The following is a 26,852-nucleotide window of genomic DNA, read 5'->3' as shown; positions in this document are numbered from 1 at the left end:
CATGAGCAGAGTGAGTCACCGAGCCGACAGTTTCCGTTCACTCCACTGAGTGTCACTGGTGAGAAAGTGTTGGTTCAAGGACGGTGAGAAATGAACCCCCTGACTGCGGAGAGGGAGCTGGAGTCAGCCTCATTAAAAAAAAAAATCTGTGGTTTAAGGAAAACACCAGGAAGTGAATTACCAAAGATTCCAACAACTATTCACCAGTGGAAACAGAGCTATTGAATGAACGGTAAATAGAGCGATAGAAGTATTAACCATCGGACCGTGTGCTTGATGGGAGTGCAAAGGATGACCACGAAATGTAAAATGGATATTTCCCTCGGGAATTTCCGGGCGGGATCAAACAGGCGTCAACTTTACGCACATGGTTCATATTTATAACTATAATCAACTTGAACTATAATAGAAACATTTAAAAACAAAAAATTGTGAGTCCAGACTAGAGTTGATTTCATTGGGTCATCAGGTTAATACTTTATTTTGTTTGATTGCAGCAAAGAGAAAGAGAGGGAGACGGAAACAAGGGGGGGAGAGAGAGAGAGAGAACAGGAAGCATGTGGAAAAAAAGTGGACTACAGAGCTGTGGCTACAAGCCTTTGTATCAAATCTAGAGACAAAGTCATCAGGCAACATTAAAACATCTTTTAAAAATAACATTAACATATTTCGTGGGCTCTATATGGCACAGTATTACCCTAGACATGTACACGACACCAACTCCTCTCCGCCTCGTCTATGAACCGCTTCATGGCAAACAAAGCCGTGACGTCCGTCTCCACATCGTGCTGCCATTGCTCAAGAAAACGTTCATTTACCGTTCAAATTTCTTATGCCATAACAAGGCACCTTAACAGTTGAAATCTGGCAGGTCCACATCTTACTATAGATAATTATTTAAATATCAAAGCAGAGGCACATTCATTTAAAAACTAAAACAGACAGTAAATAGTTGTATATTACCACCAGATTCCAGTCCAGTCACTACAATACGTTGCATGCTTTTGGTCTGTATGATAACCACGATGGCAAACTATGGCATAAGAAATGGTCCGAAAGCACATAAACAGGAATGGCTTGACATAGTGTGTTGGAGACAGCAAGGCTTTTTTTACACTGAAACTAACCCACAGAAAAAAAGTGTCAAAGAACAACAACAAAAATAACAGGTGGCCCATATACTGCCGAGGGATACGCCGCTCAGGCAGATTTATTTTGGTTTTCATATTCGCTCAGTCGCTCACATTCGTACACCGAACACGTCCACACGCAAAAAGGCTTGAAACCCAGAGGGGAAGCTTGTGCGCCTCTGCGTCGGTCACAATGGGTTGTTCCACACCTGCCTGAACCAAAAGCCGTCCTGCTACCATCACACGCACACACACGCGCACACACACACACTGAAACGTGTGCACTTCATTCAGAGGAGGTGCGGTGTATGCTCGAGGGAAGAGGGAGACTCAAACCGCTCCGAATGACCGTGAGATGTAAATGTGGAAGCTAGTTTTGTGGAATTGTGGTCGACGATGAAATAACACGACAACAAAAACATATTTAGAGATGTGGAAGATGAAGAGAGCCAGAAAATATCAAACAGAAACAAAAGCTGTGCGCACATTGCCAGATTTGCTGAGGATATACACGGTTAGGAAGCAAGTGTTGCTCATGCTGTGTGAATACAGAACCCAAGACTACCGACATGTTCCTAGGACTACTGTAGATATGCATACCAGACGTTATACGGTTCTTTAACAGGTTATTTGTGTCAAAACAGGAAAACAAAAACAAAAAAAGGAACTGAAACCAACTCTAGCATTAATGCAGTTGTACTTCATTAACCTCATGACTAGATTTACATTCATATTTTTTTTAAGTTTACTCCCCCCCCCCCCCTTTTCACTGAAGCCATGTCCATCTGGTGAGAGGGTTCAATAACATAAACAACAACATAGTTGAACAAAACAAACACATAGAGAGAGCGAGAGAGAGAGAGATAACATTACACTGAACAAAAAGGCCCCAGGAGTGCACCCGGGGAGTTTCGGCCCCCGCTTTGGCTGCTCAGCCTCCCCCCCCCCCTCTTGGTAAATGACACAGGGCAGCAGGGGAAATTACTGGGGGCTATTTCAAAAGCCCCCTCAGTTGTGGGGGGGGGGGGGGGAGAAGGACATTTATCTTTTGTCTCCCAAAGTCATTTCTGTGGGTCCTTCCGACTCTTTAGTCCAACAGTTTTGTGCCCGTGTATTTCTTTTCCTATACAGAAATAACTCAATACCCTGAATCCATTTGTTTCTATTTCCTTCCTCACTGTCACTTTATTCTTCCCGGCTTAGCAAATGGAGCCCCCCCCCCTTTTTTGTGTGTCAATCTTCCAATCAAAAAGCGAGAAAAAAAAAGCCACGCAAGACGAAGGCTGACGAGTTTTTATTCTTTTCCTTTTTCTTTTTTTTCAACGTGAAGGAAATGAGATGAAAAAAACGGAAGTGCAATGGTCTACCAGCCTCTACCTGTTACCCAGTGGCCAGCTACATACCCCGAGCAGCTACGAGTGTCCCCTTTAAGTGACCACCGCCTCTCTACTGTGTGCACATAAGGTATAAACTATGGTGAATGCTATACAGATCCTACAGTGCCATGCGGCCACAAAGTCGTCGGGTTATAGTCGAGACGTCAGAAGCTCAGATGATCCGCCGCGGTCACAGACTCGCGTCTCCTTTCGTGATCTGGATGTGAGGAATCACTTCTAAATGCACTTCTACGTGTGGACCGACGGCAGCCACTCCAACTGGAGGAGGAATGCTGCGCCGGGCTCACAGGGAATGAACTGGCCATCACTTTCAAACACACACACGCGCACACACACGCAGTAATCCCTGCTTAAGCCCACCTCTGCATGCACGACATCACCGACACGCATGTGCATGGTCATGCTCGTGTCGAACTTTCAGTTAAACAAAAGGACAGAGCTGCAATCTGATTCGCTCGTACAAATGTGACGCGCGGCTCGAGTTGCTTAGCGCCTTCAGCCGCGTCGTCGAGGGAGGGCTCTTCCGTCTCGCGCCGGGTCCTCGCCCACGCGAGCCGTTCAGAGGAGCGTTTATCCTCGCTATGCGGCGACTATAAAGGGAAGCGGATTGTACTAATTTTTCCACAAAACACACACACACACACCCTGTTAGCAGTTCTTATTTCTTATAGATAATATAATGAGTCAGAGAGGAAGATTAATCAAGCTCTAGAACTACGACACACTACAGCAAGACAGGAGAGACGCGGAGAAAAGGGGGGAGCGAGAGTAAAGAGAGGGAAGTAAATGATCAACACTATTTTATCGGCCCCTCTCCCGTTGCTTTGCTCCTTCTCCTCGCGTCGGCTTACTCCTGAAATTATGCCTAGCTCTGATCTCTACTGAAAAAAAAGAGAGAGAGAGGCAGGGGAACTGTGCGAGTGTACTCAGTGACCCGGTGAGCACGCGCCCCTCCCTCTCCCATCCCAAACAGGCCCGGCCCTCCCCGTTGAAATATATTCCGTCTCGTGCTCCCGCGTCCTACGGTTTGCTGCTGCTGCTGTCTCGCTGCTTCTTGCTGCCGCCGCCGCTGTAGAAGCTGGGATTGGCCACGAGGGGGTGGGGGGCGGTGCCCATGTAGGGCCCGGCTGTGTAGTTGAAGATGGCCGGGAGGAAAGGCAGAGACTCCACCTTGTCCCCGCCAGGCGCCATCATATTCAGAGCCACGGGAAGAGCCGCCAGGTTGTACGGGTAGGCCAGCAGCTGGGGCCCGTAGAGCAGCTGGTAAGGGTCCGGATAAAACGGCAGCTTAGCCAGGTCCCCGCCGTTGGGGACCATCATTTTCCCCAGTGGGCCAAAGGGAAGCACTCCAGCAGGATAGGTGGACATGAGCAGGCCCTCCTCTTGGTTCTTACCAGAGTGGTAGCCGTCCGGCACAATCAGGGGCAGGGGGTAACTCTGGGCGTGGTAGCCCACCAGGGTGGAGTTCCCCCGCTGGGACTCTCTGGAAGGAGCGGTCTCGCGGTGCTCCGGCTCCGGCGGCTGGGGGGCCCGGGGGAGAAGCAGAGCGTGGGCAGAGGGCCGGTCGCCGGCACCGGCCGCCCCAGTGGGCAGAGGGAGTCTGTCGAGTCCTTGTGAACCGGAGAGGACGTGGCGGCTGCCTTGAGCTCGGAGGACATTCGTGGCGGGGCAGGGAGACTGGGGAGTGAGCCTGTGTGAGGAGGATCCATTCATAGTGGTTTGAGTGGGGATGTGCTGGGGGGACGGCACCGGGCTCAGGGGCTCCTCTTTAGGGACCAGCAGAGAAACCTGGTCCTGTGGGGAGTGCGCAGCTCGACTCATCTGATGGGCCCTCTCGATCTCTTTCCCTCTCTCTTTGTCCCTCTCGTTCTCTCTGTGCCTCTGGATCTCCCTCTCTCGAGCTAGAATGGAGGACATGGTCAGGTCTTGTGCTTCGTTGGGGGAGGGACTCCTGGACAGGGACTGACCTCGGAGGTCTTGGATCCGGGGTGGTTCCTCGTAGCCCACGCGAAGAAACACACCGCTCCCACCCTGCCTCTCCCTGTCCATAATGACCCCATCCCGCTTCACGAATCCCCCCTCGGAGCCGAGCGCCGTCGTCATGGAAACAGGGGGAGCAGCAGTGGTTATTCTGGTCTGTGACGTCACGGGCGCATTGGGAGAGGTGCTGGCGGATGCCGCGCTGTGCGCGGGGCTGGGCGTTCTGTGTGTGTGGCTGTCGAGGCTCTTTCTGCTGGGGGTGCGGTAGTCCAGACATTCGGGTCCATTCATGACGAGCACACTCTGGAGAGTCGAGGCAGGCGTGAATTTGTGTTTCGTGGGTGGAAGTTGAACTGGACTTTCTAATGGAGGCTCTGCAATTTGCGGGCCGGGCTCTCTCTCTCTCTCCGGAGGCGAGAGCTCCGCCGCTTCAGGTTTGCCACTTGAATCCGACACCCGACGTTCACCCGTCAGCTCGCCGCCACGGCCGTCGTGCTGCTGCGACGCCAAACAGTCGCCGCCGCCGGGGGGGTCCGGTGTTGAATAGCTGATAACCGAAACGGCGCCGGGAGCCGGGCCCGTTACGGTCTCCAGGTCTCGGCTGACGGTGTTAACAACCGCCTCTGCTGCTCTGGGCGCCGGGTCTTTATCCTCCTTTTCTCTCTCGGGGGAACTGCTTAACTCGTGGCGTCGGATGTGGCGAGTGAGCGCCGAAGATGTTTTGCACACCTTGTGACACTGTGGACAGGTGTGCCGCGATAACGCTCTTCTGCTTAGGCGGTTCGGACTGGAGTGACACCCCGCCAGGGCGACTTGCCCCCCCTTTTCGTCATCGCATTTCGCAATCTCCGGCACAGTTTTAACCACGACTCCTTCGTCGTGTTGGGGTGCAGGAGGCGCCTCAACGGGCTTGGGATGCCGGGCTCTCTGGTGGTCTTCCAACTTGTCCCTTGAGGGGAAAGTGGCTCGGCAGAAGAGGCACACAAACTCCAGCAGATGGCTCAGCTCGTGTTTGTCTCGCTTCCTCGGGCTCGAGAACCAGCAGCCACACGTACCGCACTCTGCCGCATTCCCGTTCGTCCAAGGCCGCCTCTTTATTCCCGTCGGGGCCGCCGAGGTAGACAGAGGAGACGTCGGAGAGTGCACGGGAGGAGGGGGAACCTCGCGGCAAGCCTCCTTCACTTGTTCTTCTGGGTCTTTGTTTTTCTCCTTCAAAGGGGCGGAGAGATATTCTCTCTCCTCCCCGTCTCCCTCGTCTCCGTCGGCGTCTGACAGTTCTTCGGTCTCCCCGATCTTCGCGTCCTGCTCCTCGTCTTGCGACGTCGCCGCCTCTTTATTCACGTGCTTCTTGAGCCTCTCCGTCCTCTTCAACCGGATGGAGCGCTTGAATTTCAGTTTCATCTGCCAGCTCTTGGCCCTCTGTAGATGTGCTTGGGCCTTCCTCTTCGGCTTGTAGGAATAGTAAGGCCGCCATAAATTATCCTCCGTGTCGTTATCGCTCTCCTGGTCCCGCACCTCCCGACGGAAATAGTACTCCCTCACTTCATCCGGGGATTTAGAGCTCTTTTTTCTGACCTCCTCCTCACAATCTCCTCCTTCTTTATCGCCGTCTTCTTCCAGGATGACTCTGCGGTGGAGGCGGTGCTTGTGGTGATGGTGATGGGAGTGGCGTGTCTCCTTTGCTTCCCGCGTCGACGACGTTTCGCTCCGTTTCGTTTTGGGCGGGGAGAGGCTCTTGTCTCTCCTGAGATCCGTCTCGGAGATGCTGCGCTTCACTATGGCTTCCTCGCCGATGCGTACAGTAATCTGGCACAGGGGCCCTGCCTCTTTGACCTGTGACCTCACGGACGCCGACAGGTGCTTTGAGTTAGAGACGTCGCTCTTGCTGTGGGATTTGCGTGACTTGTGATATAACCTGCCCGTCTCTTCGCCGTGTCTACCTCCTGAGCCCTGCTCTGCGGTATCTGAACGGTCTCTTGACCTCTTTCTACGGCCATCTGCACCATCCCTCTGCTTTTTGACCGGCCTGGGGATGCCCTTGTGTGACGTCTGACTGTTGCTGGTATCGGGGGATGGACTGCTCATTGGGCTTTTTTCACTCCCAGAGGTGACCTGGTTGCTATGCACAATGACAGAGGAAGACACGGCTGTCCCGTGAACTATGACGGAGGGCTTCGTGTGGCCATAAGTTATTACAGACGGCATGCTCGTGTCTGTGCCTCGACCAGTTTTAAGATTTTTGGTTTTGCTGCTACTAGACATTTTGAAGCCGCCAATGCCTCTACCCTGCTCTAACTCTGGGGCCTCACTCTCATGTTTTCTAACTTGGGGCATGTCCGCTTGGGGGAGGGGTTTTAGTGTGGAGAGGTCCCCGTGCTCGGCAGAAACGGGGAAGCCGTCGGGGAAGTCATCTGGATCAGGCTTTACACTCTGAGGGTGGGCCCCGCCGATGAGGCTTTGTAGCTCCCCGGGGCCCAGAGTACAGCCCAGTCCAGGCAGGGAGAGGGAAGGTGTCTCAGTCGGTGGGAGTAGCAGGCCGTTATGCAAACCGTCGCTGTACGTCTTGTAGGGTCTCTTCTGGGAGCGCATGGGGAGGAGGCGGTAGAGTTTCAGGGCATTAGCTTTCTGTTTATAGCCCCCGTTCACTGTCTTTTCGCTGGAGATGAGGCTGGGATTAATCCCATGAATGGTCTTCTGGTGCGTTTTGAGATTGTAGTAGGTGGCAAAGGCATCCCAGCAGAAGATGCACTGGTAGCGCCGCTCGCCAGTGTGCCACACCTCGTGCTTTGTGCGGTACTCGGCCAGGGCGAAGACCTTGTCGCAGAAATGGCACGGGTACTTGCGGCGCCACGAGTGCACGTTGGAGTGGCGCTTCAGGCTGGATAGGGTCATGTAGGAACGTTCACACACGGAGCAAAAGTAAATGATATTGCCGTCGACCACTTTCACAAAATGGTGCTCGTCACCCGCGAGTAGCTCTGCGGCTGCTGCATCATCACCTTGGATGCGTGCCAGGAGGCTTCGTGCCTTCTTCCCCGGCCGCGCCTTGCTGATGTCCGATTGTCCCACGATCACTCCCCCCTCCACTCTCACCTCGCCCTCCTCCAGCGGCTCCTCCTTCGGCTGCACGGAGAGAGAAGGAGGGCCCAGGCTGTCGGAGGGCAGGCCCGGCACCCTGCAGGAGGCCTCGTGGGACTGCAGCCTCTTGCTGTGGATGAAGACTTTGCCACAGTAGCAGCAGCTGAGGGCGCGGCTGCCACGATGCAGCCGCATGTGGACCGTCAGGGAGGAGGCCGAGCTGAAGAGCCGGTGGCACACCCCGCAGATCAGCTCGGGCTTCAGGCTGTCGGTGGGGGGATAGGAGGACGAGTGGGGGGGTGCGGTAAGACCCTCAGATGGGGGAGGGGGAGGCGGCGGCAAGGGGGGAGGAAGGTGGAGGGTCGGTGGGTGAAGACTTGGTCCGTGAGGGCTTCCCACTTTCCCAGCTGGTCTTCCTGTCGTTTTCTCTCTCCTCTCCGCATCCCCGCCTCTCTGATAGGCCGATGTGCCCAGACTGAAGAGGATCTGGGCCGCTTGAGATGGTGAGGATGTACCGTTGGCCGCCCGGTGCCTCTCGTCCCATCCGTCGCCACCGCAACAGCCACCCGAAGAGCCACCGAAGGATCTCGGGGGCGACCTGTGGAACTGAGTCTCTGGATTGAGTTTGGAGCACTTCAGAGGAGGCGGGGACTTCAGATCTTTCCGACTAAGTGCGTGAACGGTCATGGGAGACGAGGAGGAGGAAGGCGACGAGGACGGAGAGCCGTCGCGCCTCGGGGGCTTAAACGGTCTGTGTTTAACGTCCATGGTAGCGTCCAGTTTCCACAGCGACCCCTCGTCCGAGCTCTTGGACGATGGCCGCCGTCGGTGAGGGGAAGAGGAGGACGATGACGAGCTACGACAGTGGTTTGGAGATGTCAGGGAGGCGGGGAGCGGGGCGGCACTAAGTGGGAAGCTCAAGGTGATTTTTGCAATTTTGGGTCCATCAGCCATGTCCTCCAGCCTGTCCTCCATCATGGCCTCTCCACGGTCTCCATGCCTTTTACCCTTCATCTCCGACCGCTCAACTCCCCCTCCCTCCTCCTCCTCTTCCTCGGACGGAGAGGCCACTCCAAGACGGCGGCCTGGTTCGTTGAGCCCTCTGATCTGGTTTGAGCAGCGAACCGGTTGAAGGTCGTCCGCAGCCGCTGATGACAGCGGCGGAGAAGGCGGCGGCGACAACCGCCGGCTCTGTTGGCACGTCGAGTTCTTAGTTGCACTGTGTCTGATGTTGCAGAGGGGAGGAAGCCCGGGAGCCAGGCGTTGCTCGCTCAGACGTGGCTGAATAAGGTCCGCGTGGAGGGGGTCCCGCACCTTCTCACCGGACACCATGACCAGCGCCCGAAATCTGAAAGAGAAATCACAGAGTGCGGCGTTAGCGTTGCGATCGACACGTGCGACAACGACGCGCACGTCGACTTATACGCAGAGAATTCACATCGACGTACACCCAGAGCGTTCGCAGGAACAGTCGTGACGCCTGTGGAACACTTTTCAGAAACGGAAAAAGCAAACCAAATGCCCCAGCAACGCTGAACTCTATGAGCTGGGCCAGGAATGGCGAGTGAAAGGAGGGAGCGGGAAGGGGGAAGGAATGAATCTGCGGCAGTGCTGGTTTAGATTTCAGCGTGCCACAACCAAGCCTTTAGAAAAGGCATTCCAGAGGTCCATCTCTCTCGCCTGTGACACAACATTCCCGATGCGCCTAATTGGAAGGAGTTCAGATTTAATCGAGATTCCCCTCAAGAGCGTCGACTCAGATCCGCGGCCCGAAGTGCGCACGTAAAAATAGTCCCCATTCTCTTGCCGTTGGAGCCTTTTTAGCCGTTCCTGGCAGTGGCTAGTATTCGCCGGACATGACTCTAACCATTTATTTGTGAAGGCAACGGCGGGAGGGAAGGAAAGAGGAGAAGGGAGGGAGATTGCATGCATGTGCACGGAGAAGGGATGTATTTCAGTCCTCTGCATCCGGTACAATCTCAGCTTAGCTGGAGGAGAAGATGAGCGACAGGCTATTCTCATTTCCATTTTAATTTGACTGCCATGGCGGTGGATGCAGTCCCGATACAAATTACCCACACGCCGGAGAGCAGCCGATTCTCGCACGATAGACAATTTGCTGTTATTACTTATTTGAAATAGGTCGATGTATTTAGGTCTGCGTATCGGGGAGACGAACGGAGACGGTGTGAGGCCATAATGATGCGACGGGAAGAAAAAAAATCCTCAGTCATGCTTTTCTTCCTGCGTTTTTTAAAGCAGCAAAAGCGGCCAGGAAGGCAGGCCGCTGTAAAATTCCACAGGCAGCCCTTAACAGGCAGAAACTAGGTCAGCACTGTTATTGCAGAGGGAAGAGGAGGGAGAGAGAGCGAGAGAGAGAGAGGGAGAGAGAGAGGGTGAGGATGAGGGAGAGTGAAAGGGTGATAGAAAAAGGGAGAGAGAGAGAAAGAAACCGGGAGAGCAAGAAACCGGGAGAAGGAGAAAGGAAGAGGAGGGAGGAAGGGGGATTGAAACAGGAACAGTCAGATACTGTCAGACAGACAGGAGCCCAGGCAAACACACACAAGCTAGCAGCACATGGACAAACATATAACCACACACACACACACACACACACACACAATCAGAAGGTGAATCTGAGTGCACCGTGTCACTGAGGATACAGGTGGAATAAAGTAGTCAACAAAAGGAAAACACCTGTGTGTGTGTGTGTGTGTGTGTGTTAATGACGTCGTGGCCAAACACAACCAGCTCGTGGCTGTTCGAGATGTCGAATAACGAGGACGCACAAGCCCATCTCGCCGGGCTCGCTGTATTTTGTCGCTCTGTATTGAAACGGGCCTCCTCACAGGCCTCCTCACAAGCCTCCTCACAGGCCTCCTCACAGGCCTCCTCACAGGCCTCCTCACAGGCCTCCTCACAAGCCTCCTCACAAGCCTCCTCACAGGCCTCCTCACAAGCCTCCTCACAGGCCTCCTCACAGGCCTCCTCAAGCCTCCTCACAGGCCTCCTCACAGGCCTCCTCACAGGCCTCCTCAAGCTTCCTCACAGGCCTCCTCACAGGCCTCCTCAAGCCTCCTCACAGGCCTCCTCACAGGCCTCCTCACAGGCCTCCTCACAAGCCTCCTCACATGCCTCCTCACAGGCCTCCTCACATGCCTCCTCACAGGCCTCCTCACAAGCCTCCTCACAGGCCTCCTCACAAGCCTCCTCACAAGCCTCCTCACAGGCCTCCTCACAAGCCTCCTCACAGGCCTCCTCACAGGCCTCCTCACAAGCCTCCTCACAGGCCTCCTCACAAGCCTCCTCACAAGCCTCCTCACAGGCCTCCTCACATGCCTCCTCACAGGCCTCCTCACAAGCCTCCTCACAAGCCTCCTCACAGGCCTCCTCACAAGCCTCCTCACAAGCCTCCTCACAGGCCTCTTCACAAGCCTCCTCACAGGCCTCCTCACAGGCCTCCTCACAAGCCTCCTCACAGGCCTCCTCACAGGCCTCCTCACAAGCCTCCTCACATGCCTCCTCACAGGCCTCCTCACAGGCCTCCTCACAGGCCTCCTCACATGCCTCCTCACAGGCCTCCTCACAAGCCTCCTCACATGCCTCCTCACAGGCCTCCTCACAGGCCTCCTCACAGGCCTCCTCACAAGCCTCCTCACATGCCTCCTCACAGGCCTCCTCACAAGCCTCCTCACAGGCCTCCTCACAGGCCTCCTCACAAGCCTCCTCACAGGCCTCCTCACAAGCCTCCTCACAGGCCTCCTCACAGGCCTCCTCACAGGCCTCCTCATATTTGCTGAGCGATAGATGTTGTGCAGGAAATCCCTTATGGCGAGCGGCAGTCTGCTACAAGTGGGCGGACACACACACGGGGAGAGAGACGGCGCTGGGGCAAAAAGAAATGTCACCATCTCAGGGAAAATGCGTCTGACGCCCACTCGCTCTCTGTCTTTATCTCCCTGTGACGCACACGGCCGCTGCACGAGCAGAGGCTGCGCGGCGCGCCATCCGACCGGGCCGGGGGGGGGGGGGAGGGGGGGGTTGTACTTTCGATGTACTGTATTCACTCGTATTCTCAGAAGTGTGAGCACGTGCAGAAACAGACACTTTTATCTCTCTATTATTCCGAAACAAACACAAACACACGGCCTTCTGTACAACTCACAAACAAATGGGACTGTGGCGAGGATCCCTAAAGCAAAATCAAAATAAACAGCGACCCTGTTCCCACACCTCTCTGTAACAGGATGTTCCGCACAAACAGAAACGCCGGTCAGCCGATGAAGTGTTCATCTATTTACGCTCGCTGCACTTTAGAACCGCATCGCACAAACGGGTTCTCAGCTGCTCGCGGAGAAACGAGTAACTAGTGGAATCAGAGAAGACGTGACGACAAACCGTTCTGCATCGCAACCAACGGCTCGGACAGAGCCCGACTGTTTCTATTGTTTTGATATCAAATGACAAACATGACGTAAACACTTTTTGGTTTTGTTTTCTTGGAATTTCAAGTTTACGAATAGCACAAACATGCGGATGAGTCTCCCTTTCTGAGCGCTGTTCAACTCCGAAAACAATTAGCGTGGTGCCGTTTGGCTCAATAATCAGAACATATTGTTTGGTTGAATTTTTCGGACCAATTCAAAACAGCAGAAGTTTCACTGTTGACTCTGGCAAACTTTTTTTCCATTAGTATCTGAGAAACGTGGATCACTTTATGACCTTGGAAACCACGGGACGGCAGAGGAGTTTGGCCGGGACGCCAGCAGAAGGCCTTGACCCAGCCGTTGAGCAATCTGTTTATTCCACTCTGAAACTGGTACTTGTGTTGACAGACAAATAACGGCTAGGATTCGATTATGATGCTTTTTTATGTTGTCGCCCTCTTTCATCGCAAAGGAAATTCCAACCACAAGAATTGTGATATTATGCAGTTGGAACGAAAACTAAATCCGGTTCTATAATTGTCTGATCATAGGAAAATATATTTTGAATACTGTTTTCATATTTCAACATGAATGTAAGCATGTTGTCCTGTACTCTCACTATTAAAGGACGATTTAAAATGAAATTCTGCTCTTATTTTCATAGTTTGCTGTGATCTGAGAACCGAACAACGTCGCTAAGGGGCTCAAGGAAAACGGCGGTCAGTTTAAAGACGAGCCTCACAGCTCAATTCTGATATGAAACAGTCAGTGAGCACGTTTGAAATGTTGGTAATAATCTCTAATTGCTCAGAAAGCACGTGTGTTCACGAAGCTACAGCAATCTAACGGAGCGCACTGGTGCCTGCGGCGCTGCAGGTCAAAGCAGGAAGTCATTTTGTAATTTGCATATTTCTTATTTCTCTGCCACCGCATTCGCAGATCTACACGGTTAGTGCAGCGAGTGCAACTTTATTATTTATTATAGGAATGATGGGCAAAACTATGAGCTAAAAAAATAAAACCCTTTACCTACAACTTAAACCTGCATCCTACGAGTGGACCCAAATATGTCGGCGGAGCGAACGGCGTTTACCTGAGGGGGAACCGGAGGGCGCTACACCTCGTCAGCCGTCACCTCACATGCTGCCCTCGTGCGTCAACTTGAGAGGGACAGCACGTGCAGCCGGCCGGCTCCGTTAACAAAGCAAAGAGGAGCTCGGATAACAACACACACACACACACACACACACACACACACACAGAGGGAGAGACGCTTCTTTCTCGGCTCAGGTAGACTTTACTACACTATATCTTTACACAGCTTTCTGTTGCTAGAATAACGCTCTGAATGGCGTGTATTGCTCCTTAAAAGCACGAATGTGCTGTCCGCGTGTGTGTGTGTGTGTGTGTTTGTGTTTAAGGGGTCAAGGGGAGTGACTGCGAGTCAGAATGTGGGGGGGCCTCGGTGTTCCAGCCGGTGAGCCAGCGGCGAGGAGCATGTGGAAAGAGGAAGGTGTCAGTTGGGCTTTTTTTTCTTCTTTTCCCAGCGAGGGGGCAGCCAGAGGGGCCCAACTATCGGAGCAGCAGTTGGCCTGTGAAGAGGAGGGTGTATGTGTGTGCGCATGAGGGTGTGTGTGTGTGTGTGTGGGTAGGGGGGTATTGTTCGCAAGAACAGCCACTGAACTCTCCGCAACCCCCCGTCCAAGAGAGCGTGGTGGAGCCAGCCAGATGGGATAGAGGGAGGGAGGAGGTAAGGGAAGTTGGTATGGGAGTGGTTGAGCGGAGGTGGTGGTGGTGGTGGTACTGGTGGGGGGGGTAACTTCAAACACGTCTCGCCTATGTTCACATTTCATGGTTTCCGTGTCTTTCAGATCCCCCTCAGCATGACCGGGTGGGTGCCCCCTCCTCTCCCCCTCCCCACTTGTAAACTGTTGTATGGCAGTGTTTTCGCACGCCGCTTCACGCGCCAGCGAACCTGCCCAAGTCTAAAACACCAGACTCTTCACGCTACGTTAGCTCTCAGCCCAGCACGTAATTCCCGTAATTCTGCTCGCTGCGAAAGAAACGCGCGAGGCGGGTTTTTTTTGGGGCCGAGCAGCGAGGCCGAAAGGAGTACCCGTGGAGAGCGGCGACGCTGCACTGGAGAGCCTTTGAAAGGTAATTTCCTCCGAAAATAATTTTTCAATTTCACACGCGGTCCCCGTTGAAGGCGGTGTGAAAAACACGTCGAGGAGTTCTCCGCCTCAAACATCCACGAAACCATCAGAGAATTAGCGAGGAGGCTGAGTCAGACACCCCCGTGAACTGAGAGTATAACGACGGCGAGAGAAGACGAAGCGCTGCACTGCACCCACATCCTATACGGTTGTGACACTAAAAAAACAAACTAATAATAAAACAAAGCTAGCGCTTCAAGTGCGGGATGGGATCAAAAAGATCCAAACACACACCACCACCACTGTGACAACATCATTGTTGTGACACACTTCCTATTGTCTGACCTATGACCCCTATCCCTGTGGCAGAGTGGAGCATATATTCTTTACATTGAACACTGGGGGCTTGGCTTGGCATCCATGGAAACCAGGAATGTGGAGTAGTTGGCAGCAGATGCCGTGTTGTTTTGGGGAAGAAGGGAGAGAAAAAAAGAAAAAGAAAAAGTACGGCTTCGGGCAGCAACAACGGGATTGGTGACATCAATATGCCCTCTGCTGCTCTTCCAGAGACAACCTCCAGATAAACAACAGGCTGGTAAAATGGATGACGAACTGGGCGGCCCGCGACCAGAACAAGAAACTCAACCAGCCGGGTGGAACCGGAGACGTTTACCGTCGCACACACATGCAAGTTTAATCCCCAAAACACTTCCTCCGATGTTGTTGGTAACTTGATGAGAAAGACTGGCCGACCATGTTTAGGCCTCAACAACAAAGCTCATATCTGTTCTGACTGGCTGCCCCCCCCCCCCCCCCACACACACACACACCCCACGCCCCCCCCCTTCTGCGGTGAATCACAGAGACGCAGGAGGCTTCGATAAATTAAAAGTTTCATCACAATCTCAAAACGAGTCATCGCTCTTGAAAAAGAACTGCGTGGTGCGCCAGCAACAGAGAGGGGAGAGCGAGGGAGACGAGGCCTGTTACTGGCACACACACACACGCACACACACACGCACACACACACGCACAGACCCAGCACAAGGCGCGCTCGCGAGCACACACACACACACATGAATACGCGTCTACAAACACACACTGCATAAATACACACACCCACCGACACTCACGCCCCAACAACACACGCACAGTCAAATAAAAACCTTTTCCTCCTCTTCGAGAGCCGGCGCAGCAGAAAAACAAGCAGGAAAACAACAGAAATCAGCCTCTCTTCCTCTTAGTCTCTCTGGCTGCGTCTCGGGAAGCATACAAGAGAACGTACCTCGGAAAACCTCCTGCTGCATCTCTGCTGCGATGTGTTCTCTCCCCTCACACTCCCTCCCTCGCTCGCTCGCTCTCTCTCTCTCTCTCTCTCCCTCGGTCTGTGTATGCGCACGTCTGAGTGTGTGTGTGAGAGAGCGAGTGAGCGCAGGGAGAGGCGGTGCGCACACACAGACAGACACACACACACACACACATACAGGCAGCAGTGTGTGAAGACAGAGGGCAGGAGCGATTCTCACACTCGAACTTGCTTGCTTGCTCTCTCTCTCTCTCTCTCTTTCTCTCCTCTCTTCTCCTCTCTCACTCCAGTTTTTGCCTCTGACACACGATTCTTAGTGCTTTTGCTCTTTTTTTCCTCTTCCAGCAAGTGAATGCCCCCCTCTCCCTCCCCCCCCCCCCCACTGAATCCAATCTTCTTTTTATTTGGAAGTGTTGTTCCCTCTCCCCCTTTCTCTACACACACACATTCACGCATGCACACACACACGAGCACACACACACTACTTTATATACACAAAGCCCCGCGATAGGGAGAGGGAGGGAGAGGCAGAGGGAGACAGAGTGGGAGAGCAAGCAAGAGGACGCCATTTAAGCAGTTTGTTACGAGCACTGCAAGTCCCCAAAATGGCTGAAAACAAACAGGAACCACGCCAACTCAAAAAGCCTGGGCACGAGGACGGACGGACGGACACACGGAGAGGGAGTGAGAGGAGAGCGGGCCAGAGAGACAGAGAGACAGAGAGAGGACACGCTGGTGGTAGTCAAATGGCGGATGGGAGCAAGTGAAGTTGAGGGAAAAATGTGTCCTTAAAGGGGAACTCCGGCCATTTCGCGTTGCACTCGAGTAAAGTTCAGGGACTCACGGGAGAGGGATTAAAAAAAAAGAATGGTCGAAATCGCGGGAACAAGAGGCCGAGCCGGCCTGACTTTGAGTCCCCAGTGTGGGTCAAGCGCCAATAACACTGGATCCTACATTTCCCAAGATGCACTCGATTCTCCCCGTCGAGCAGATTCCCAATGCGCTTCATACGAACCCCGACGGGCCTTCAGATCCAAAATCGCCCAAAGCGACCGCCTGTGCCGACGGGACAACTTTGAACAACAACAACAAAGTAAACGGTTATCCACATCGGGGGAACGGGCCCGTTGGAAATGTGTGAAAATGACGTCGAAAATCTCATTTGTGGTGTGCTGAACGTGGACTGAGGATCAAGTGTTTCGCCCTCATGCAGAGTTTCCAGAACGGCGGCCAGAGCACAAACGTATTTCCTTAGATTTTAGAAAGCGCCCTCCAGACATTAAACTGTGTTCACGGCCTCAGGAGCACGCCCCGTGACCGGGAAACCGTTTGTCACGTGTACAAACAAAAAAAAATCGATGGAGTGCCTCGTTGAAAGAGAAAAGGAATAAAAGGTGAACGGACCGGGGACGCCACCTCAAGCGCGTTCAGGTGCAATCAGTGGCGATGCCAATCAGCTGCTCTTAGGTCAGCGGTTGCATCCGATGTGTGACACGTGTGGCGAAACACAAAACTGCTGGTGCCCCCCCCCCCCCCCCCCGCGCGTTTTGTTTTACAGCACAACAGAAACTCCGCCCCCTCCCCTCGCCGAAACAAAAGGCGCCGCCGCATCGCCATCAACTTCTGCAGATGGATATCGCTCCCGATTCACCCGTGTCCGTGCAAAATGCCTCGCTCGGGGTGTCACGGCCAGTGGAAATTCCACATCGCTCTGTTCTCCCTCTCGGCGGCCTGAGATCAGGAGCTATATTCTCTCAGCCGGAACAATGGGGCAGGAATATTCGAGGAGGGGTTGAAGAATGTTCTAGCACTGTTATGCTCCAACACCATTATACTTCCCACTGTCCTTTTGAGTGGAGCCGTTACACCCCCCCCCTCCCCCGGCACCCACCAACTGAACCTTGACGCCAACAACCCGCCCTCCTCCTACTCGTCCCCTGCCCTTTCCCTCTCTCCCTCTCTCCCCCTCTCCCACCCTCATTGTACGCTGCCACACTCGTCTCCATGGGAACCGCTCTGGGATTGGGTGTTGTTCCTGTGACCTCTCTGGCTGTTGGAGTTAGACAAACTTTTTTTCTTTTCTTCTTCTTTTTACCCCACCCACCCGTGCACTCGTCCACGCTCCCAACGCATGCTGGGTGTGTGTGTGCCTGCGTGTGCGTGTGCGTGAGACATGACAGCAGTTGTGAGCAGCTTCAGGACAGGACGGTGAAATTAAAAAAGAAAAAAGAGGCTGCGTGTGTGTGAGGCAGATTGCCCCTTGGCAAAAACAATAGAGAGAGAGTGTGTGTGCGTGTGTGTGCGTGTGTGTTCCAGGAGTGCGGCCACTCGGTCCACACATGTGTGTTGGCATTGTCCTGTGGCCGCAGCCAGCCACAAACTCTGTATTCAGAGGCGCCCCCGTCGTCCAGCCGGCCCCATTCATGGATGTTTGGCCAAACGTGATCATGGCTTTTCACGCTGTGCTACCAAGCGACACGCACATCTGAATACACAAAGATGGAGGCACTAAGGAAGCCATCTTGGTGGAAAATGTAAACCATTAGGACTTTAAATATTTAACTGAGATCAGAATGAAATCCAGACTCAGGCTAAAATCGTTTCAAGCGGCATAATTGATGATTTGAACTTAAAGTATAAAATATGAACAAAAATGTGAAGCGAATTAGCACAATTATCGTAGAAATCACCCAGATGTCAGTAAATGGTGCGGCCCGCTGACGGCGCCGTCGGAGCGGTGTTTTGAACTGCGAGTCCTTGTATTGTTGGTTTGTCATGGTCCGCCAGCATGACGAAACAGATGCGCACACGATGGGGGTAAAGCAAAACACATTGTGCCGACTGTGAAGGGCCGTAACAGTCGACGGCGTTGATGTAGCAACGGGCCGACAAGAGGAGACCGCAAGAAGATCTAAAACAACTCACATTTCAACTTCTTTCTTAATGTTTTGCACATGTTTTATGGAGGTTTGTTCGCCGTTAAACCGGCACCGATTGATTTACTGGCCACAAGGGGGCAGCAACATCAAGCTGTGACCGCGACGCTTAAAACACACGTAGCGCTTCGAGAACCCTTAAAAGTCAAGCGCTTCATCGAGAGTCTCGGCGTAGCCGTCTATGGATTCGTCGCCGTGACCCTTTTCTTTTCCCGTTGCACAAAGTAATTGAATTAGTGTCACCATAAACATATTAATTATAGCCACTTTGAGGAGAAACACAATGCATCTTCGTAAAAAATAAAATAAGGACATTTTCAGTGATGCGACACTAATATGATCCTCTCGGTGATTTACAAGACGTGCGGTCTCTCCTGCCATAACTTTGTCATAACTAATGACAAATTGATGGCCCCTTAAGTTGTAACCAGCACGTGTGATTATGTGAAGTGTGTGTGTGTGTGTGTGGGGGGGGGGGGGGTTCACAGCGGTACTCTTGTCGATAAACTAATGTTTATATGTAAATATGAAGCTGAACAGAACGTAAACCTTTCAGATGACAGTGTTATCTGTTGAGCAATGTTCTGGTTGATAGATTAATAATTCATAGGAATTTAGAAGAATGTATTTTCCAGGACATTTGACTTTTCCTCTTATTTTCCATGCGTTCTGCATGACCGGATAATTGGTCAAGTGTTTTCCAGGTTTTCCAGGACACGTGGGAGCTCTAATATACCTTCTAAATGTGCTTTGTGGTTCCAGTCATCGTATATTTTTGATAAGGAGGGGATTGATTGACGTGCACATCAGGTATCAGATCGCAAGTTTGAAAGATCAGAAGAAAAAAGGATAAAATATTAGTTTCTTCTCAAATTCAGGATGAATTCCTTCTGATACATGCATGTGAAATCTTTCGACGCATTCTCAAGGGTTGGTAATCCTCAGTGTTCTCAAAAAAAGAAACAAAAGAAGGTGTAACCAACCTGCTCTCCAGCTGACACTTGGACTGAGATCAAAGTGGGAAGTCAAACGGCGCTCGAGGAGTTCAAATGTCCGTGGTAGAAAGTCGAGGCTTCGCGAGGCCGACAGACACAGCCTGCACACAGGAGGACAGAGGGTTAGTGAAGCACACGCATGTTCTGCTACTCTGTGTTCAGATGACACATGTTTACATTGGGACGGATGAGCGGGTGTTTAAAGTCCTCCGCTTTGTTTTACAGATCTACAGTGAGGAACTTGATGAAGCCGCCCTTGTAATGGGGACAGATGAGCGTGCTGCGACACGTCCGCAGCGTACGCTTCTCTGCTGGTTAATAAAACAAATGCAGAGGAAGCGGTCGAACAGTACGGACCAGAAAAGACAAGATGAAGACTTTAGGGCAGCAGAAAACACATGGAATAAAAACACAAGCGATCTCGGAGGCGAACAGGCTTCAACTTGGCTCGCGCGAATCGGGTTTCACTCTGAAAATATGACATAAAAAGTTTAAATGTTGAAGTTTTGCCTTGACATCTTTTCACATGTGAAAATCAGGTCCGAACAGCAGCGGCATTTAAACTTGCACTATTAATTTCTTCAGCGACTAAATGTCACATCTGACAAAATGTTCAGGGATTTGAAGCTTCAGGAGAGGAGAAACTTTTAAAAAAAATGTCATGCACTCTCAGCTTTTTCTAAATGTTGAGTAGAGTTAGCGAGTTCGACACTGCACCGCCCGCTTCCTGCAAGACAAGGCCGAAGCCACGGAGGCTATCCTGAGCAGATGTCCACAATCTGCACGCCGCCAAGTTGAGACTATTTCGAGACGGCGTGCCGGATGAGAGCGGCGGAAGGATTCATAGAGTTATGTTGACATGTGATGTAAGACAGTCGTGACTGTCGATTACAACCCGGTGGGCGGCTCCATCGGAGTATGAAACGACAGAAGTGGAGCTTCATCGCGCAGAGGGCGAGCAGGCCGGCTGCAGACGCGTTGAGCTGCAGACACGTGTGTGTGTGTGTGTGTGTGTGTGTGTGTGTGTGTGTGTGTGTGTGTGTGTGTGTGTGAGCTGTGAAACACCGCTGAGTCACGCTAACCCCCCCTTGGCACGCACAGGAGACTATCAATGTGTTTTCTTTTTTTAAAGACGTAGATGGGTCTAGGCAACACAAGGGGAGTTACAGCTGGAAATGCAATATGCAATCAGTTTGATGCGCAATAAACAGCTGGCAAAATATGGTTGTGTAACAGGAAATAGAAAAGAGAAGAGGAAAAAAAAAAGAAGAGGAGAGGGTTTCGGAGTGTGGACGTTGCCAAAGGAGACTGGAAAGGATAGGTGGAAAATCATCTGGGAGGGGTGCCTGATACGGTGTTGGGGAGGTGGGGAGGAGGAGGAGGAGGGCTGGTTTTTCCACTGCCAAAGCGAGAGGACGGCTAAATCAAATTAATTAGCTCCTTCATCTCCAGGCAGCTACTCAGGCATGCTGTACTGGCAAAGAGAGACAGTTGGAGGGAGAGAGAGAGGGAAGGGGGGGGGGACGTTGGCATAAGAGAATGGGAGAAGGCGAGATAGGACACGGTGGAGGGGCGAAGATCCCGCTGTGTATGTGCGCCATTCGGGGGGGGGGGGGGGCATCATTCTCTGATAAGTGTGAGGGTTGTTTTGCTGGAGTCTCGGTTCAGTCATGAGGAGGAGGAGGAGGAGGAGGAAAAAATGGCTGCGCGGTACTTCCTGTTTCTAGGCCGCCTGTATTTCGAGGGCACTGTCCTGTAAACAACGAGCGCTTTGCTGCGCGCCTCTTGAAACAGCGCAGACACTTCAAGCAGAAGCTCCCGGAGAGACGCGGAGCCGAGAAAGAGTTGCGACGAGAAAGAGAAAAAGAAAGACGTTCCGGGGTGTTGAGCTGTGGCAACATGAGGTCAACTTATCCTGTGATTTAAAGTAAATAAATTAATAATAATATTGGTAAAGCAGTAATAGTTGCACTGACGTTAGAAGAAAAGGGGGAAAGAAAGCGGGTAAAAACCCCGGGAAAGAAATACACGACAGATGGTTTCGGGGCCTTGGCGTCATGCCAGGGAAAACAACAGCGGAGAAATTGAAGAGCGAAAAGTGAGAAAAGAGGAAAAGAGGCAGGGCGATGTGCGCCCAGGGGAGCGCCAACCATCTGAAGCTTGGTGAGCACGAGAGAAGGGTGAAGGAAACACGGCGAGGGAGGGAAGAGGAGAGTTGAAGAGAGGGAGTCTGAGAAAAATAGGAAGACGGTTTGAGTGCAAGTGGGAAGTTCAGACAATAAAGGTTGAGGAAGCGTCACGTGACTACAAGGGTGGACTTTACAGAGAAGAGGTTTGGCCAAGTCGATCCAGAATGAGAACATTAACGCTTCGTAAACACTCTTGTGTCTCACTATTTATGCAAAATTGTCAAATTTGGAACACGAGTTATTGAGCTATGACCCGACTTGTGTTTTGTGAGGCCACAGCGACCTTTGACCTCTCCATTGGAATCAGTTCATACAAATATAGAGACATAGAAATAATGAGAATGATGTTGTGTGGGGAAAAGGGGATGACAGACAGCGCCAGAGGCCAACACCTTGGGAGAAGACAGCAGCAGTCAGCTCAGTGCAGCAGCGTTGCCCGGACGAGACCTAAACCGATTGCAACGCCGGGTAGGATCGAGAGCAATTCATTTAGCACCCAGATAATTCCAGAAAGAGGCCGAAAGAACCATAACGAAACGCAGAGCTCAGAACGACAGCTGACTCCACGTTCCTACTTCAAGAACGTCTTCTGCAAATCGGCTGCCTGAAAAGAACTGTGTAGAAAAAGAGAGCGGACGGAATCTGGAAGGTCTTCAAGGGTGTGTGTGGATGATGAAAGGACGGATAGAAGAAAGACGAAGACGCCTGGCAGGGGCGGACATCGGCCAAAACAAACAGCCAAAGAACAGGACATTCTCTCGCGGACAGAAATGGGCCGGCCTGTTCGGCTCCAATGGGCTCTCGGGGAGAGCATGCCTCCGACCCTGCGTCACCCATTTTTAATCCAAAGCAACATCCTGGTGCATTACTTACGCGGCAAATACAGCCTCAAACATTTCTCTCTCATTCGTGTAATAACAGGCATTCCACGCTAAAAAACGCACAAAACAGGCAAGGTGAACGTCTTGCAGCTTGGCGTCTATTTTTAATTGTGCGTATTGAGTGGATACTCTAGATTACAATTCGTTCATTTTACAGCAACACATTCCCAGAATTTCATTGACTGAGGCCCACGATCTTCATTTCTTGGTCAGCTGGGATGTTTAAGTCAACGAACAGCATCACAGTCGTCAGGGCCTGTTGCCTTGGTGTGTAGTTTAAACCAGAGTGCCGGTATAGTTTAGGCTTTTTGATTGTAAATCGGATTGACAAAAAGTCGGCTCCTCCCACCATGCTTTGCATCTGCCTCCTCTCTTTCTCCCGCCCTCCTTGTTCGCCTCCTTTATTGTGCTACAAGACTCCCCCTTCCCTCCCGCCCTCAACCCCTGAAAACACACACTCACTGTCAGGCTTTGACAACAGACAAGAGCTCCCCCTGGATACACAAATCCTCACCCCACCCAGGAATTATTACCTCGGGAAGAAAAATACGTGCTGCAACACGTATACCGGAATATACTATAGAAATGTATATAAAAATATATACCCAATTATACCCATTGTCGGAACCTTTTTTCTTTTCCATTAACACCACTGTGATGATTGCTCTAAAAGAGCAACCGATGCAGACAAACTCTACCCATCGACGGGAAATGTAGGCAAAAGTAAACATATCCAAAGGTGATTTAACAGTGGGGTTCTCTTGAAACATCCATTATGTAGTAAACTTACATGTTAATAGTCGTAGTCCAGTGGTGAAGAAGAAATCAGATGCTGAAAAAGTAATAAGTGTAAAAATACTCGCATGGTAAAGTCCTGCATTTAAAGTTTTACTCTGGTATAATCACATGTATTACCAGCAAAATATTATTTCGGTAGCAACACTAAACACGCTTTAATGGTTCCCATTGTAAAATTAGATGATTAACAGCATTTTACAGGAGATTTGAACCAGGTCACATCATCTACATGACTGCTGTATATATCGTAAGTCAATTATGAATTCGATGGGAGTTTCTTAACCCTTGTGTCGCCTTCGGGTCAATATGACCCGATTCAATGTTTAACCCTCCTGTTACCTTTATATTTACTAACATATTTTACCCTTGAGGTCAATATGACCCCAGCTATTAAAATCTCCAGAAAATTATTAGAATTAATATTGTTTTCCAAGTTTAAGTGTGAGGTACTTTATGTTTGTTTGTTGACTCCCGAAAGAACACCGACATTAAACATTGAATCGGGTCAAAATGACCCGAAGGCAACACAAGGGTTAAAGGGCATTCAGTTTCTTTTATTCATGAAATCTCCATCGGTATATGCTATTCTTACCTTGATTGATCTTATTATATATTTCACATGTAATACTCAAAAAAGCAATTGCTTCTCATAACAAGCTAACATTTTGCAGACGGTGCTGTAGATTTTAAACTATTCGAAAAATGTGGATAATTCCTACCACAGTGACAGTCAGGCGTCATCTATGCACCGACCTCCTCGCAGCAGCAGAGGGAGCACGTCTGACAGCCTGCTGGGACTTGCTTCCGCATTGAAAACGTGGTTGCGCAATGTCTTCGCAACGCTGATCGTTCTCAATGTGAGCCAGAGGAGGGAGCCATCTGGTCAATCATGAATCCTTTGTATAGTCATGGTATTGCATGGCACATGGTGAACAAAGTGATTCACTGTCACATTCTGCTATGCATGTCAAACATGGCCTGCGTGCTGTAGTTTCGGTGTATTAATATGTCTTAACATAGAACATGATGTTGACGCCAGAAGGATACTGCAGATGTGGCATCAATCCTTGCTTCTCGGCTTGACTGATGTTCTTCTCTGCTATACCTGCCAAAAAAGACATGATGGCAAAGAGGTATGTTCATGCTGGGAGCAGCATACATCTCTGCTGTCCCACTCCACGTGCATGTGGTATTTCAACACGACTATGTGGAAAATGTAAGTTTAGTTGAAGTGCTCGATAATAAAACAGTCCCACAGTCCACCATGTTGGATCAGTGTCTTTATTTAAAACAAAAAGGCAGTACATATTGTCATGATGTCGTTTTGAGTGGTCACACAGTCAATGCATGTAATAAACACCACATCAGAAGGAGTTTCTGCGATCATAGCACAGATATTGAGACGTGATTAAATCACTTCCACTTCTTGAAATGTATCATAGACAAAACGCAACAACAAAACCGGTCAGACATATCTCGGCACCTTGTGCAAATGATACAACACTGCTCGACTGGGACAATGGATATTTATGTGTCTCGGAGGCTCAGGCATCAACACTGTGTAGCGTTCGGTTCTTACACCATTATAGGGCCATCACCACCGGGCAAACTCGTTTCCTTCCCATGGGCGATGCGAACGAAAGCTGACCGGCTAAATCTATTGTGTAACAAGCTGAAGGCATCAGAGGTGGAGACGAGATTGATCCCAACTAACCGACAACACCTAAGCTAGTTAGTTAGCTAATGTTAGTGATCAAGTAATATAATGATTGGGTTACCTTAATGGTAAGAACAGCTGCTAAAACAGCGTATTGACTAAACGACAAGCTTATCCTTTCAATAACCGACTAGTGAGTCCAACTTCAAAACCGACGAAGAGTCACGACCATTGAAATAACGATACTGAACGGCAAAGTTCACCCAGTTTAAACCATATCGCATTAAAAATTACAATACATACACATACTGACACAGTCGCTTCTATTTAAGCTTGATATTTTCTGAAAATACGCAGCTATGTGGTCGGTCCAGTGAGCCAACAAGAATATCCCAGACTCCATTTTTCTCGTTCACAACAAGAGGCATATCGTCAAACACCCGCCATGTTGGGTGCTCCCGCAGCCCAACAGCGCCAGCTACAATACCCCTTAATCTTATCCCAAAATGCACCGTTAAAAAGCAGGATACACAGTCATTGCTCCAGCATGCCCGTCAACTAACGTCAAGTTACACCAAGACCCGTAAAACCAGAGCTTTACTCGGCGAATAACTATAATGACGAGCTAGCTAGGTTACTGGGAGGAAGCTATCTGGTCGTTTTGTCACGTAATTACAAGGCTACGCCGACCGGCTAATTTACTTTACCGTGACATGAAGACATCGCCTGGACACAGGAGTACATGAACACGGTCTCTGTTGCATCGAAAGCTCACGGAGCTCCACCAGACAAATCACAGCAGACACACGTCGTCGTCGGGGAAGCAGTCGTTTGCTAAGTCAAGCTAACTAAATCAGGAGCTACGATGCTAAGAGAGAGAAGAAACTGAGCGTTTGTAACACAAAATGTATTCATTTGGCTCCTAAATTACTAGTAGAAATCATACTTATTTAATGTAAATTACTTACAGATTAAATACACACTGACCCGATGATACAAACGAATGTTAATTAGCTTTAACCGCCAAAACGACAGTATTTTATACCGCTTTCGAATCGCGGCCTTCGACAAATTCTTACATTTTGACAACAACAACAAAAAAACACAACAACTTGACGCAATAATTGAAAAATAAATAAAACACAGAACACGTTCGTGTAAAATTTTGACAAATATTGTTAAAAAAACAATGTTGAATTAACACTTAAGGCTTCCCCCAGACTTTCCTGCAGGGCGTACGGGAAATCCAGCCCCCTGGCCGGGCATCATTCCCAGGCGAGTCCGAGGCTTGCAACAAAGTCCCATAGATAGAAAAATGCAGCAAACGGAACACCGACACGTCGATGTATTTTTTAAAGAAGCTCAAAAATAATCCATGATACAGTGTTTCTAGATGAAAATATAATGTATTTTGACTATTTCCCCAGTTTTCTCAAAGGTCTTAACAGGCCTCAGCCCTGAGCCTCTTTTCTTAGAGCCCAGGTTGATCTACAGCGAGACGAACGGGAGGACAGAGATTTTTTTACATTTTTGCTCAGAGGGAAGAATTTCACATCGGACACGTTCGGCAAACATCGGAGGAAGGGCGGGTTTTGTTGAAATTATTCTAAGAGGGTTCATTTCTTCATAGCCATTGGTCATCTACGTTGTACTCTTCAATATTAATAAGTAAACGGACGAATCGATAGGATTTTAATTGAATATTCATATTTTGCATGCAAAGCATACGCAGCACCGCCTACACTGTTTTAATAAAGCCAATCGGGGTGAGTTTATATTATACCAACACCCGCCTATGATTCTGATTCGTTAAAAATATATCCGTGCTCTGTAATTGGCTAAACGTGAGACCACATTAATTATTCATATAACTGTCTTGAATGGCCAATGAGCGTGTTACTACAGAGATCTATGTCCCACCC

At 50.6% G+C, this 26,852-nt stretch overlaps 2 protein-coding genes across 4 annotated transcripts; both read right to left on the bottom strand.

Annotated features, from left to right (window-relative positions):
• Positions 1-448: 448 nt before the first annotated feature.
• On the bottom strand, positions 449-26,418 carry zbtb4 (zinc finger and BTB domain containing 4). Of its 3 annotated transcripts, XM_056443461.1 has the most exons (6): positions 25,638-26,418; positions 24,321-24,378; positions 23,993-24,169; positions 23,266-23,307; positions 19,394-19,506; positions 449-8,933 (listed from the first exon to the last, which is right to left on the bottom strand). In XM_056443461.1, the coding sequence occupies exon 6, from the start codon at positions 8,915-8,917 to the stop codon at positions 3,548-3,550; it is 5,370 nt and encodes a 1,789-aa protein (XP_056299436.1). In that variant the 5' UTR covers positions 8,918-8,933; positions 19,394-19,506; positions 23,266-23,307; positions 23,993-24,169; positions 24,321-24,378; positions 25,638-26,418; the 3' UTR covers positions 449-3,547. The 3 variants fall into 3 exon arrangements, with proteins under 3 accessions (XP_056299436.1, XP_056299438.1, XP_056299437.1); XM_056443463.1 differs by lacking the exons at positions 19,394-19,506; positions 23,266-23,307; positions 23,993-24,169; positions 24,321-24,378; positions 25,638-26,418 and adding an exon at positions 15,454-15,685; XM_056443462.1 differs by lacking the exons at positions 19,394-19,506; positions 23,266-23,307; positions 23,993-24,169; positions 24,321-24,378; positions 25,638-26,418 and adding an exon at positions 15,335-15,443.
• Positions 10,655-12,117, bottom strand: LOC130212149 (axoneme-associated protein mst101(3)-like). Its single transcript, XM_056443289.1, has 2 exons — positions 12,103-12,117; positions 10,655-11,431 (listed from the first exon to the last, which is right to left on the bottom strand). The coding sequence occupies exons 1-2, from the start codon at positions 12,115-12,117 to the stop codon at positions 10,655-10,657; spliced, it is 792 nt and encodes a 263-aa protein (XP_056299264.1).
• Positions 26,419-26,852: the final 434 nt, after the last annotated feature.

This window comes from Pseudoliparis swirei, chromosome 21 (assembly GCF_029220125.1).
Source record: "Pseudoliparis swirei isolate HS2019 ecotype Mariana Trench chromosome 21, NWPU_hadal_v1, whole genome shotgun sequence".
NCBI lineage: Eukaryota > Metazoa > Chordata > Actinopteri > Perciformes > Liparidae > Pseudoliparis > Pseudoliparis swirei.
Note: the sequence above shows the minus strand (reverse complement) of the source record. Positions and strands in the feature narration are given on the sequence as shown.